Genomic DNA, 14764 nt, shown 5'->3' on the forward strand with positions numbered 1-14764 from the left:
GTCTGACTGCTAACCTCTTCATTTTCCCATGAAAAGCAAAGGAGCCCAGTACAGAGTGGTAACATTTATTAGGAAGGAGAGATTCGATTTGATTTCCACATCACACACACAAGAAACAGACTGTGACTGTCGTTTCTAAAGGGAAAGAGGGCCTTGAATCCCCAGGGATAGGCAGATCTAGCTGGGTAAGGCAGGGAGCATGGGCTTAGGGTGGATAAGGCCAACTGCTCACCACCCCTCCAGTGAAATTCAGTGGATAAAATACTGCTGCCTATCCATTCCCACCCCCCACAAGCCAGCAGCCTAGTAAAAGGCTGTGTTCTCTAGGAGACACTTGGGCTATAGTGGGTGGTGGGAAGGGAGGAAGAATGTCTTGCTATCTCTTGCTGCTCCTCCGGGTCTCTTTGCCGTTACTGACAGGGTTGCTGGAGGGGCCAGGAGGGCCGGCAGCTGTGTGGTTGGGCTGGCTTCGGGTAATTCGGGTGCTGGGAGGGTGCGAGGGTGCGTGAGGAGGGTGCGGGCCACCACCAGGACCTGGTGGGGCACTCAGTCCATTCCCGTTCTGGGTCTCAGAGGCTAGTAGTGGGAGAAGGGGAAGAAACACAGGAATTAGAAAACTAAGGTAGGAGAGAGGTCCATCCCCAAGGCCTCCCTCTGTGCCCTAGAGAGTAGCATAGTCTTCATCAAGCACAGCGGCACATTCAGGCCAGCTGGACCAGTTGCAAAGAGCAGGGGTTGTACAAATGGAGCCCTGAGAAGACTCAATCATTTGGGAAGTTGCTATGTGAATCCTAGTGTGATATTCTTCTCTTCCATTCACCTTTGTATCATGGAGGTCAGACCTAGCATTCGCTGTTTAGCTCTAGGCTTAAGAACCTCTGACAAAATGCCCCTTTGTCGAAAGTCTTTGTAAAACTGGAGAAGCATGGGAAGGGGAAGGACCCAAAGCTTCTGTGTTATGTAAGAAGCAGCTTTTTTTTTTTTTTTTTTTTTTTAAATTTTTTTTAACGTTTATTTATTTTTGAGACAGAGAGAGACAGAGCATGAATGGGGGAGGGTCACAGAGAGAGGGAGACACAGAATCCGAAACAGGCTCCAGGCTCTGAGCTGTCAGCACAGAGCCCGACGCGGGGCTCGAACCCACGGACCGCGAGATCGTGACCTGAGCCGAAGTCGGCCGCTCAACCGACCGAGCCACCCAGGCGCCCCAAGAAGCAGCTTTAAAAAAGGAAAGTGTGGTGGGTATCACGATGATACATACATTTTCATTTTGGAAAATAAAGATAGGGGGGCGCCTGGGTGGCTCAGTCGGTTAAGCGTCCGACTTCAGCTCAGGTCACGATCTTGCGGTCCGTGAGTTCGAGCCCCACGTCAGGCTCTGGGCTGATGGCTCAGAGCCTGGAGCCTGCCTCTGATTCTGTGTCTCCCTCTCTCTCTGCCCCTCCCCCGTTCATGCTTTCTCTCTGTCTCAAAAATAAATAAACGTTAAAAAAAAATTAAAAATAAAAATAAAAAGAAAAAGAAAAGAAAGATAGGAATAGGAAAAAAAATATTACGCACACCCTCAAAATGATAAGTAACATTTTGGTGTATATTTCACATGTTTGATTGGAGCCAGGTGTGTGAGATGATTTCCTTGAGCTCCTACAACTGTGCACATCACTACCCTTGCCCCTACCAGTGTGTCATCTGTAGGACCATCTCCTTCATAGACTACAAGCTCCTAAAGGCAGGTGCTGTGTTTTTATTTCTTGGCATTCCTCATCTATGTTTGTTAAATGAAGACAGAGGCCTGTGTCTCTTATACAGAGGGCACTATGAACCCTAAAAGGGGTAGAAGTCACAGGCTAGTGATTCTTAAACCACATATCTGCTTGGACCCAGGCTGTTCCACCAGACTAAGATATCTGTTGCCAGAATGGAAAAATAATGCCTTTTCCTCAATTCACAGAAAAAGTTAGGAGTACATAGGGAGTTAATGTTAAGTTCTTACGCCAGACATGCTTTTTATTAAGACTTTTGCACCTGTTAGCAGATAACAAAGTGAACAAACATCTGGCAAATGAGCATTAGGGCCAAACAGGCTTAAATGTACCTTATTTAAAATACTTTTTGGGGCGCCTGGGTGGCGCAGTCGGTTAAGCGTCCGACTTCAGCCAGGTCACGATCTCGCGGTCCGTGAGTTCGAGCCCCGCGTCAGGCTCTGGGCTGATGGCTCAGAGCCTGGAGCCTGTTTCCGATTCTGTGTCTCCCTCTCTCTCTGCCCCTCCCCCGTTCATGCTCTGTCTCTCTCTGTCCCAAAAATAAATAAAAAAACGTTGAAAAAAAAAATTAAAAAAAATAAATAAATAAAATACTTTTTATAAGTTATAGTTATGGAGACCTGGACATATATAACAGTCATATTTTCCAGTGAAAATATGGATGCTGATTTTTATGGTGGAATTAAATGTTATTTCATGGTGTTTCCAAAAAAACCATGATCCCAGTGGTTCTGACACAAACAATTCTGAAAACCATGGTAACTAGGGATGTAGACACAGACTGAGCAAGGGTAGAAGCAGCCTGAAGCCTAGTGTCACAGGGAGAAACCTAAGACACAGATCAGAGGCAAGAGGAGTCGAACACCCAGGCAGTAGTAGGCTCAGCCGGGAGATTACCCAGAAGGAGAAAAAGACGAGTGAAACCCAGTTCCTAAAGAGAAGCCAGGGGACGAAGGAGGTGGTGTTGGTGGGTGATTCTAATCAAAAGCAAGAGACCAAAAAACAGGGTCTTGCAGTATATCAGATGGAAGAATCATAATCCTGAGGTCCACAGGCTAGAAGAAGGGTCTTTAGTTTCAAGAAGAGTGGTGACTCCCCAAAGGGAACTACTTGGTGCCCTAACTCTGTACAGTGTAGACTGCATGTTAAGTCATATACATCCATGTTAGAGCCATGTAATGAGTCAAAAGGACAAGGGGGAAAGGGCAAGGACCTGCCAGAGAAGAAGCAGAGAGAAACAAGCTTGAATAAAGGAGTGCAATCTTGTTGGATAAACTGTTTTCATTTGTGTCCTTGAGTGGTAGTGGCAAAAGAGTACCAGAGCCCTATCAGTGACAGAAACAGGTCCCCAAATATTTTCCCCACAAGGACTTGCAAAAGAACTGGGAGAATTAGGTGGAAGGGGATACATGGAAAGAAGACAAATTGGGGAAAAGGATGAGGGCAATGCATCTTTCCATGCTAGGGAGAGAACCAGCAGATGGAAGGGAAAGGTTTACCTGGAGAAACGGCAGGGGGTCCGGTGGTAGGCTGGGGAGCCGTAGGGCTGCTGTCGTTCTGGACCTGAAGGCACAAATTAAATACTCAGACCTTGTTCCCTACCATGCTTCTTGGCTGGACCTACCCTCCTTCCCCATATCAAGGCCATGGGACTCACCGTCTTATTGGGTGCCTGCTGGGCACTGTACTCTGGGTTTGGCTCACTGAAGTTAGGAACCTCAGAATAAACCATACAGAATCTGCAAAGGGAGAAATTAGTTGAAGCCTCAGACCCAGCCTCTGGAGGCCTGAGAAAGGTCTAGATACAAGACATGGACTATATACCCTTATGCTGGCTGGTGCTTCTGCATCCCAATCCCCAAAACACTTACTCTCCAATCTTTTGAAGATCACCCCCACGTCCAGTGTATAGTGTCAGACAACCTTTGAATACTGAAGCGTACCTGTGGGGGCACGAAAAGTAGGACTCAGAGTACTCAGAAGAGTTATAGGGACTGTTAACTCTAACCCCCTTGACTTACTAGCCTTGGATAGCCAGGAATAACCAGGAGTTACCCTTTGGTGAGCCGAATAATGTCTCCAGGCTGGATCAGGTTGCCCACGTCGTCCCACACAGAGATATTGATGCTGCCCGTTTTGTCGGCCACCTTGCAGGTCCGAACCTCGTGCCCGTCTTTTGTCTTGGTCACTCGGCCTGGAGGGAACAGACAAATGTTGGGGTGGAGGTGAAGGGAGGGTCAGAGGGATGAGATCTAGATATGGGTGGGTGAGGGGGAGTGGAGGGACAGCACCATGGAGAGGGCACTGAGTGGAAAGAGGCCTGAGTGGCGCTGGAGGCTTGGATCTGGCGAGTTCCATCTACTCTGCACTCGACTACAACTCTCCAGGCCAGGGTGTAGGAGATTCCGCGTAAGCAGCGTTTTGGGGTGCACCCTGACATCCCGGTAGCTAATTAACATTGGAGGTGGTGCTCTTCCCCTCCTGCCCCCTCCCCAACCCTGAGACCCCCGCGCAGGGGTCCCACCATCCCAGAATAGCCACCTGTCTCCAGCACAATGAAGATGAGGTTCAGATTCTTGAGCCCAGGCTTGATATCTTTAACGAAGGTCTCCGTCGTCATGCTGCCCGAGCCTCCGCACTACACTAGAAGGGGGAAAGGGGAATGATGGCTCAAGGCTTGGAGTCTTTGCCCTTATGCTCCATTTCCCAAGGCCTACCTACCACACTAGGCTGGGGTCAGGCAGCCGCAAATCCTCTAATTCTTCTAAAAGGTTATAAACCAACTTCCCCAGGAGCCTCCAACTTCAAGATCAGAATTTCAGGGTCTCTGTATAGGCTGCTTCGGGACTGGAAGGCCCCGTCCCGGGATGCTCTTTCAGTCTCAAGCCCAGAAGTCGGGGAGCCGACGGAGACGGGGGGGGGGGGGGGGGGGGGGTAGGGAAACTGGTGCAGACCCAAGGAATGGAATCTTACTCGCCAAACCTTCCCGAACCCTCATCCGGACAACTCAGGACTCGGTCCATCCCCTCCCCCACCCACAGCCCACCACCCACCACCCACCCAGCCCGCAGGCCGGACAGTGCACGCAGCAGAGCCGCCCGCAGGGGGAGCCACAGGCCCCGCTGCCGCCGGATGCAGCGCGGTGGAACGCGGGAGTACGGACATTCTCGGAAGTTTCCGGCTGGCCGCCTCGGACCAATCAGCACTGTCCCGGCGCGCCCCGCGCCCGCCGCTGGACCCCGCCCAGCCAACCGGGATCCAAGATTCACGCGCCGCAAAAGGGGCGGATTTTAGGTATTAAAGGAGCCTGGTAGGTGGTTGGCTTGGCCAGGAGAAAGATTGACCACCAGGAGGCGCCTCGAGTCCCACTTTTCCTTTCCTTTACTGGGAGGATGTACCTAGGCTCTGAAATTTTCTCTTTAAGACATGACACTGGAGAAAGGACCAGAGGTTTTGGAACACGGTGGTCAAAAGTCTGAAACAGGCTCCGCACTTGTTTTCTCGATAATTCTTAAATATGTAATTGCATTTTGCAGACAAGAAAACGTAAGTTATATAAAAGGCAGTGCTTAGCACACAGGTACTTTCTTTTCCCACGGCTATAATCCTTATCTCTATTCCTGATTTGGGGTCCTCATTTTTTTTTTAATTTTTTTTTAAAGTTTATTTATTTTTGAGACAGAGAGAGACAGAGCATGAACGGGGGAGGGTCAGAGAGAGGGAGACACAGAATCTGAAACAGGCTCCAGGCTCTGAGCTGTCAGCACAGAGCCCGACGCGGGGCTCGAACTCACAGACTGTGAGATCATGAGCTGAGCCGAAGTCGGCCGCTTAACTGACTGAGCCACCCAGGCGCCCCTGGGGTCCTCATTTTTAATGCACGACCCAGCGCGGTCAGGGTTTTGGAAAAAGTGGCCTTCACACCAGAGGCAGACACCCTTTTTGAAAGAATGGAACCCGGGGCACAGAGAACAGCATTTGCATTAGTCTCTCTCAGAGTCTGAAAGACACCTCTTCCTAATGTACTTATCTCACTAGATCCCAGGGTCCGGCCCGCCTCCTCTCCCAGACCCCAGAGGATTTAACAGAGGAGGCCCAAACCTTTAGTTCCCCTTGGGACTTGTTAGAAAATCAACAAAAGGTTCTAGTTCTGTAATGTTGTGTATAAACCAATTACATATGTACAAAGCACTACCATTTGTTTAGCGAATATCCATAACAAATACTGTTTAATATCAGATTAGCTTAAGAGGTCATGTAGTTGTAATGCTTTGGTTTAATTAATCCCTTACCTTCTAGAGAGCTTTAGGCTCCGCCTTGATTTTCCTCGGATCCCAGGTTCTCTCCTGCCCACACCCCTCAACTACGGTGTCGTATCCCAAGGAAATCAAGGCCCAACCTAGGAAGAGGGACATTTTATCTCCCTTCCCTGCCCTTAGGTGCTTCAGGGAACTCTATGAGTGTCCGGAGAGCCAACGTAGACACAACAGGAGTGCGGCGAGGAGAGGTAGGGAACCCGTTGGGCACGCTAGATTAAAGCTTTGCGGTTAGACACTCCAATTCTCCACCCCGTGGTCGCCGTATCCACTCCCGTGACTATAAGTCATAGGTTCGGGAGGCTCCAGGATGCTGACCACCACTCTGGTAACGGGAGATGGCAGGTCACACTGCAGGCCAGCCTCCTCGCAACGATCTCGCACCTCGTGGCATCAACTTTAGGAGATGGGACACGTACACCTCTCCAAAGCGAAGCCTCTGCCTCCCAGGAGCTAGCCTCCGGCTCCGCCCCCAACACTCATGCTGGGAAGAACATAGAGCTCTCCCTCCCAGATGGCTATATAGTCCTCGTTGGGATCATAAAGATTTCCGGTGTAGAGAGGAGGCCCGGCTAACCTTCCTCCCTCCTCGTTGGTCGCTCTTGGCGTCTAGTCTAGGTCCGAGTTAAACAGAGAGGCGGAGTTTGGTGACGAGATTCCGCCGGGTTGCGTAGCAGTGGTAGGCGGTGCAAGGGATCCGTCTCACAAGGCGACGAGTGGTTGGAACCTTTCCTCTCCTTCCCCTTCCCCTTCCCCTCCCAGGAAAGGCTGGGACCCGGCACCCGAGCTATTCCGTGGCCGCTGCGGCCTCAGCTCCAGCCGGGCCGGGGTACGGAGAGTCCAGACCGCTTCCAGGGCGGTGCGTACTGCGCCTGCGCCGGCTCCCACCTAAAAGAGGGTGTGGGAGGGGAGGGGGCGATGTCCCACCGGGATTGGGGCACGGGTTCGAGATATTGGAGGTCAGGAGAAGGGTTAGGAGTAAAGATGAAAAATGGAGCAAGGGAACAGGGATAGGGAGGAGTCGGGAGGTGAGAAAGGGGCGCTGGAGGGTGGGTTGCGGGGGAGGTCCATTGGAGTAGGGTAGCCTTAAGTGCGGGAGGGGGTCTGGGCTGGCTGGAGGACAGGAAAGAAGGGACCTGGGGTTGCAACGTGGTATTTAAATGGGCAGTGTTGACGGGTTGAGAGGAGAGGAAGGGAATATTCTGGGGGCCAGCCTGGGCAGGGGTGGCGGAACCTGAACCCCCGCCCTCGAAGCGCCATAGCTTGGCTCCTCTCCCGTGCCTTGTCTTTGGCAGCCTTGTCTTCCTTCTCCATTCCTTACCCCCTCCCCCTCCCCCCCCCCCCTCCGTGAAGGAATCTCACATTCCTTACATCCCTTCCTTGGGTTTGCAGCCAGGCCCTTTATGCAGACTTCACTCACCGGAAAGCCTTCCCCAACCCAGAACTCTGTGAAATTGGGGAGTGGGAAGGAGGGGGCTGGAGAAGGAGCAGAAAACTAAGAGAGGTGAGAGTGTTTTGCTTGAGGGACTGACATCTTCCCCATTCACAAACTGACTTCATTCCACCTAACAACAAGTGTGGCTATTAAGGAGCCACTGTTCATGGGGGATGGGCTGTGATAGTGACAGTCTAATCACTTCCTATACAGGTGGTTTTAGAGTCTGACAATAGGACAAGAAACTGATAGTGTTGCTGGCTGATAGTTTCCCTCCAGATAGGAATGGGGTAGACTAGTGTTAGGGAATCTGAGTGATATGATAGTGGTACTACCCTGTGTGTCCAGCCGACTCTGTGGCTGGGCCTGGTTCCTAGTAATTAAAAAGGAACCAAGCTTCTTTCAAGCATTCCCTCACCTGCCTTCAGTACTCTTAAATTTATTTTGCATTTTATTACTACAAAACCTTACCTGAGACATAGCTGTATTCAGTATGTTTTCACATTTATTATGTCTCTGATTGTTCTAGTACAACATATTAGGTAGATAAGGCAGGTATCTTCCCTACTTGTCGGGTGAAGACATTAAAAACTATAGAAAGGATACTTGGCTTGTTTAAAGTCATACAGTTGGCAGAGCTGGGACCACAACCCGTCTCCTGACTCCTGGTCCTCCTCTCAGTTGAAAAATCCTGTTTTGTTCTGGCTAAGGGAGCATCAGAGTAAGATTGTTTTTTTCCCAAGAGTGGGTAACAGTTTGCTTTCTGAGTCTGGAGCTTGTCAGTAGAAGACTGAGTATAGCCAACAGCAGTGGTTCGTGGAAGCATTTCGTGGAGTACAGGTGCATATGTCAGGCTGTTGGGAGATAGGGTGTTGTCAAAATGGAAGCAGCATTATATTCTCCTTTGTGTTATGGATGAGGGAGAAACAACTCCCACCCCCAACCCCTCAAATAGAAAGTGGGTCTGGCATTGCACATTTATCGCTCTGTTAGTTTAAAAATGCCACGCTAAAACGTGTTGTGGCTGATGAGTATAGTGAACTAATCAGTGTGTGTGCCAGGCTCAGAAGATGAAATAATCTCAGTTTTATGTATAAAAATTATCATCATCCTATTCCTTTGTTATGCAGCCCTTAATCTATTGATAGCCATGTGATGTTGACAAGAGGAGTTGGAATAGTTGCTATGCTCCTGTGTAGTATTGAGTAGATCTCTCAGCACCCTTCATCTGAAGCCTTGTCCCTCTTGGTTCCATTCTTTTAGTAATGAGAGTCTAGTCTGCCTAATCATACTGCTACCTCTAGTATTCCCAGTTGCCCAGTCTGGAATAATTTCCTGTTTCACTGTCTCTTCATTAAAAAAAGAAAAAAAAATTTTTAGTGTTTATTTATTTTTGAGAGAGAGAGAGAGACAGAGTGTGGGCAAGGGAGGGGCAGAGAGAGAGGGAGACACAGAATCCAAAGCAGGCTCCAGGCTCTGAGCTGTCAGCACAGAGCCTGATATGGGGCTCAAACCCATGAACCTCGAGATCATAACCTGAGCCGTTGGACACTTAACCCACTGAGCCACCCAAGCGCCCCCCTGTGCCCCCCCCCCACCTTTTTAATAAAGCCTGATACCCTCAGGAATATTTTCTGACTTGGGAAGTAGAATCACACCTGTATGAACATTCTTGAGTATCTTCTTATGAAATAGTATTTTCCAGTTGGAGGGTGGGATTAGAATTCTTTTTACATGAATTCAGTAATTTATGTGAAAGCATTTGGGAAAAATTTAAGCATCATACCGTGCATATAAGGTATCATTGATCTGTGCGTTGTATAGCCACAGATCTGGAATCATTGACATTATTTGTGGTTGTGTACACCGAGTAAGAGAATCTTTCTGTCTCAAACAGTGCTTCTTCTTCATATTTATTCTTGTCCCTTTCTCTGCCTCTCTCAGCTCTGTTTGAATCTCTTGGACTGTGTGTGTGTGTGATTTCTTAGCCAGTAACCTCCATCCTTAGAAGTTAGTGCTGTGTCCTCAGCTCTGAAACCTGTAGGCCTTAATGGAATTGTCTCCTCCTCCTCCTCAACCAACTGCCAGATCCAATCTGTCTAGTCTCACTGCCAAGTGGAGGTAGTTCCCCTGACTCACCTTTTTCTTCCTTGTTCCTATTAATAGAGTGCTCCTGATTGTGACATCACATCCATCCCCTTGGCGATGGAGCTTGTCACTAGGAAGGAAGACTCAGTCGGAGAATAGCCAACAAGATGGGTTACTGGGAGCGTCTCCTGAGTGGCACTGAGTGGAGGCATCAGGGGGTTGGAGCCTTGTGAACAGGGAGCCTGCCCCCCAACACTTGGAAGGTAAAGAGCCTTGATTCAGAATCCCATTCCAGAATTCAGGTCTCTTCTCATCCTATCTGAGTTCCTTCTGCTTTTGAAAACCTGATTCTTGAAATTCTTCTGCATAAAGCTTTCTGTGATTAATCCACATCAGTCTGTTCTTTGCCTATTTATATCTTACAGTAACCTTTACTTGGAAAACTGCTTAGTAAATTTTATGTTTTTTTAATGTGTTTTATATCTTGCATATATTCACTCATTGGACTCAAGCCTACACCTTAGTTTGAGGACAAGGATTGTGTTTTCTGTATCTTTTACATGCCTCTTTTGGCAAGGGGGCTGTGTATAGAGAATGAAGATGAGATTTGGGGCAACCACACAGAGTGTTTGGTGCTGGTGACTAAGTGGGAGGTCTTTGCTGCCCTTTGAGGCCTAGTAGGCTTCCCTTCAAGTGTTAAGTACATTCTTGAATTGTGTGCCCTCTGGATTCTTTTGTAAATTGAACCAATTAAAATATGCTAAAGGAATTTTAATTTTGAAATCCTTTGTGGTGGGGTGCATGGCTCACTCAGTCGGTAGACCATGTGACTCTTGATCTCAGGGGACTCTTGATTGTGGGATCATGAGTTCAAGCCCCCTGTTGGGCATAGAGCTTACTAAAAAAATAAGTAAATAAATCAACCAACCAACCCACCTACCCTCACTGTGGTAAATCTAGTATGGATCACAGCATTCTAGAATTAAACAGAACCTTTGGGACAATGTAGCCCATCCCCTCATCTCACAAGTGAGGAAATTGAGTTCCTCAGAAGTAATTTCTCTAAGAGGAGGAGTGACTTCAGTCTAAGGACTCTGCTGCTTAAAGAAAAAAATACCACTTCCTTTCACTTAAAAAGTCGAGAAAGTTGAGGTGTCTGGGTGGGCTCAGTCGGTTAAATGTATGACTTTGGCTTAGGTCATGATGTCACGGTTGGTGGGTTCAAGTCCTGTATTTGGCTCTTTGCTGTCAGCGTGGAGTCCACTTCATATCCTCTGTCTCCCCCTCTTTGTGCTCCTCCCATGTATGCGCTTTCTCTCTCTTTCTCAAAAATAAACAAACATTAAAAAAAAAAAAGGTGGGGCACTTGGGTGACTCATTCTGTTAAGTATCCTTAACCGTCTTCGGCTCAGGTCATGATCTCTCGGTTCACGAGTTTGAGCGGTTCACGAGTTTGAGCCCTGTTTCCAGCTTTGTGCTAACCGCTCAGAGCTTGGAGCGGCTTCGGATTCTGTGTCTCTCTTTCTGCCCCTCCCCCACTTGTGCTCTGTCTCTTTCTCTCTCTTTCTCCCTCTGAGAAATAAACATTAGAAATTTTTTAAAAAAGGGGCTGGGTACACCTGGGTGGCTCAGTTGCTTTTAGCAGTCTGACTCCGATTTCGGCTCAGGTCATGATCTCATCGTTCATGAGTTCGAGCCCCACATTGGGCTCTGCGCTGACAGTGTGGAGCCTGCTTGGGATATTCTCTCTCTCTCTCTCTATCTCTCTCTCTTTCTCTCTTTCTGCTCCTCCCCTGGTCACATACTCTCTCTCTCTCAAATAAACTTAAAAAAAAAAAAAGTCAAGAGAGTTGCCTAAAAAGAGGAAGGTCAGTTAGTCATAAGGCACCTTGTATAATGTAATTACCCCTAATTAATTTTTTTCAATATTTTTTTCTTTTTTTAAATGTGTATTTTTGAGAGCAAGAGAGAGAGAGAGAGACAGAGCAGGAGTGGGGGAGCAGCAGAGAGAGAGAGACACAGAATCCTACATAGGAAACACAGGCTCCAGGCTCTCAGCTGTCAGCACAGAGCCTGACTCAGGGCTCAAACCCACAAAGCATGAGATCATGACCCGAGCCAAAGTTGGTTGCTCAACTGACTGAGCCACCCAGACGCCCCTACCTCCTAATTTAGATATTTTTGTTTTATATGCTGAAACTCAGAATCATGTAATTTGTAGAGCACCTTAGAATTTATGTAGTCCAAGATGCTTCATTTCTTGTGGAGTATGGAAACTGAGGCCCAGAGAGGTTAAGTAATTTGCCCAAGGTCACACATTTGGTCCGTTGTGGAGCTAGAGCTGGGTCTCAGGTTTCTGTATTCCCAACTCAGTTTCCTTTTTTTCCATTCACCGAGAGACAGGAAGATTTGTAATGAAATGTGAGACCCTTCACCAGTTAATTTTATTCACTAGATTGAAATTCCTAGACATTACCTGTTTCTTTACACTGGAGCAGGTTATGGGGCCCTCTAGCTATGTGTCTGGTGGTTTGTAGTAATTGGGGCTAGAGAATCCTCAGCCTCTGCACATCTGTTGTAGTCAGGGCAAGGAGAAGGGAGAATTGATAGAAGTGAGTCTACGATACGTATACCTGGCCTTTACCTTTATGCTTTTGCCAAGGATTGGTAACAGCATGTCCTTTTTACTCTAAAATATGAATTATAGTTAGAGTGGCTTCTCTGATATTTATCTTTGTGTGTGTGGGTGCTCACATGCGTCTGACAGAAAGAGACAGTGTGCATGATTTGCACATCTGTTCATGGGTTCAAGAAACCCTGAATAAAGGAGGCTAAATGTTCAGGTTCCTTTAAGAACAATCTGTTTTGAATTCCTAGCTCTTTCCAGAGGTAGACCAGAGGAAACAACTGCAACAGCAGGTTAAAAGGGTATAGAAAGGGATAGGAGAAAGCTCTTGCATCTTTATAATACTGACCAGAACTATATAGAGAGACCCCAGTGTAACAGTAAGGAGACAAAGTAACATAACATTGAGTTCTGGCCTACAGAAAAGAAGGCTGGGAATGCAGTCTTTAGGATGTTCAAATTAGGGAGGTTGGCCAAACTCCTATAAGCCTGAAGGGATAGACACCTCAGTGCTACTTTAGTTCTGCTCCCCAGTTGAGTGAAACCTTCCAAGGCCTTTTTTTGTTCTACAACTCAAGGGAAATATCCAGGAAACTGTGCTTCCGGTGGCTATGGTCACTGGCTGTGACTCTTGAGGTCCCTGTGGTTTCAGTTTTATTAAGGTTTCTGCCTCCAGGGCAGTGAGCAGTTGAGTTCTTGTGGGGCATTCCCCTTGGGATGATAGTCTGCCCCTATGACAGCCTCATAGCCATGTTCAGAGTCCCAGAGAGTAGAAAGAATAATCAAGGAGCCTAGCCCATCAGCTTGATTATCTGCTTGAGGGCAGGGCAAGGAGCTGGCTTCCAAGGTTGTATATGACGTTTGTTTCCTACAGATGACAAATAGGGAATACCCTACTCAGATGAGAAATCTAAATTTCCCCTTAATTCTTGAGGCTGCACCCCTGAAAGAATGCAATTGTGTAAGAGTGGGTAAAACAGGGGAATCTCTGAGCACATAGAGGGACTTTTGATTTAGAAAGAACAGTGGCCAGCATCTCCCTAGAGCTTTGTAAACCCTGACTTTTTGGTGGTAAACTTGTAGCTCCTAACCCTGACTCATGGCTTCCCATGCGCTCTGGCCATCCTTTGCTAACAGAGGCAAGTTCTGTTCTGTTTATTTTGGGATGGGAGATCTCCTGAGACCCCATTAAGATAAGTTGCAGAATTTGTATTCCTCCTTGAGACAATGTTGTTAGCATTGATTTAAAATGAAAGTGCAGGGGTGCCTGGGTGGCTTAGTTGGTTTAAGTGACTTCAGCTCTGGTCATGATCTCGGTTCATGGGTTCGAGCCCCATGTCAGGCTCTGTGCTGACAGTTCAGAGCCTGGAGCCCGCTTCAGATTCTTTGTCTCCCCTTCTCTCTGTCCATTTCCTGCTCACACTCTATCTCTCTCTCAGAAATAAATAAACGTTAAGAAGAGTTAAAAAAAAAAAAAAGATAAAATGAAAGCACAACTAGGTATTTATTCAGAGGATACAAAATGCTGATTCGAATGGGTACATGCACCTCAATGTTTATAGCAGCACTATCAACAATAGCCAAATTATGGAAAAAGCCCAAATGTCCATCACCTGATGAATGGATAAAGATGTGGTATATATATACAATGGAATATTAATCGGCGATCAAAAAGAGATGAAATCTTGGGATGCCTGGGTGGCTCAGTCAGTTAAATGTCCAACTTTGGCTCAGGTCATGATCTCATAGTCATGGGATTGAGCCCCACTTTGGGCACTTCTCTGATGGTGTGGAGCCCGCTTGGGATTCTCTCTCTCTCCCCTTCTCTCTCTGCCCCTCCCCTGCTTCTGTTTTCTTTCTCTCTCAAAATAAATAAATAAACTTAAAGGGGTGCCTAGGTGGCTCAGTTGGTTAAGCCTCCAACTTTGGCTCTGGTCATGATCTCCCAATTTGTGGGTTCGAGCCCTGCATTGGGCTCTGTGCTGACAGCTCAGAGCCTAGAGCCTGCTTTGGATTCTGTGTCTCCCTCTCTCTCTGTTCCTCCACTGCTTCCTCTCTCTCTCTCTCTAAAAAATAAGTAAACATTAAAAAAAATTTAAAAAAAGGAAAAAAACAATGAAATTTTGCCATTGGCAACAGCGTGGATGGAGCTAGAATATATAATACTAAGCGAAATAAGTCAGTCAGAGAAAGATAAATATCGTATGATTTCACTCATGTGGACTTTAAGAAACAAAACAGATGAAAAAAGAGGAAAGGAAGGAAGAATAAGATAAAAACAGGGAGGCAAACCATAAGAGACCCTTAAATTCAGAGAACAAACTGAGGGTTGCTGGAGGGGTGTTGGGTGGGGGGATGGGCATTAAGGAGGGCGCTTGTTAGTGTGAGCACTGGGTGCTGTGTGTAAGTGATGAATCACTAAATTCTCCTGAAGCCATTACACTATATGTTAACTAACTTGGATTTAAATAAAATTAAGAAAGAAAGAAAGAAAAAGAAAGTGAGGGAAGGAGGAAGGAAGGAAGGAAGAAAGAAA

At 47.3% G+C, this 14764-nt stretch overlaps 1 protein-coding gene across 4 annotated transcripts; it reads right to left on the reverse strand.

Moving 5' to 3' along the window:
• Window positions 1–51: 51 nt before the first annotated feature.
• On the reverse strand, window positions 52–6542 carry NABP2 (nucleic acid binding protein 2). Of its 4 annotated transcripts, none has more exons than XM_058742398.1 (7): window positions 6056–6542; window positions 4305–4406; window positions 3819–3957; window positions 3635–3706; window positions 3421–3502; window positions 3263–3326; window positions 52–576 (listed from the first exon to the last, which is right to left on the reverse strand). In XM_058742398.1, the coding sequence occupies exons 2-7, from the start codon at window positions 4381–4383 to the stop codon at window positions 377–379; spliced, it is 636 nt and encodes a 211-aa protein (XP_058598381.1). In that variant the 5' UTR covers window positions 4384–4406; window positions 6056–6542; the 3' UTR covers window positions 52–376. The 4 variants fall into 4 exon arrangements, with proteins under 4 accessions (XP_058598381.1, XP_058598382.1, XP_058598383.1 ...); XM_058742399.1 differs by lacking the exon at window positions 6056–6542 and adding an exon at window positions 4824–4940; XM_058742400.1 differs by lacking the exon at window positions 6056–6542 and adding an exon at window positions 4737–4814.
• Window positions 6543–14764: the final 8222 nt, after the last annotated feature.

This window comes from Neofelis nebulosa, chromosome 8 (assembly GCF_028018385.1).
Source record: "Neofelis nebulosa isolate mNeoNeb1 chromosome 8, mNeoNeb1.pri, whole genome shotgun sequence".
In the NCBI taxonomy this organism is placed as follows: Eukaryota; Metazoa; Chordata; class Mammalia; order Carnivora; family Felidae; genus Neofelis; species Neofelis nebulosa.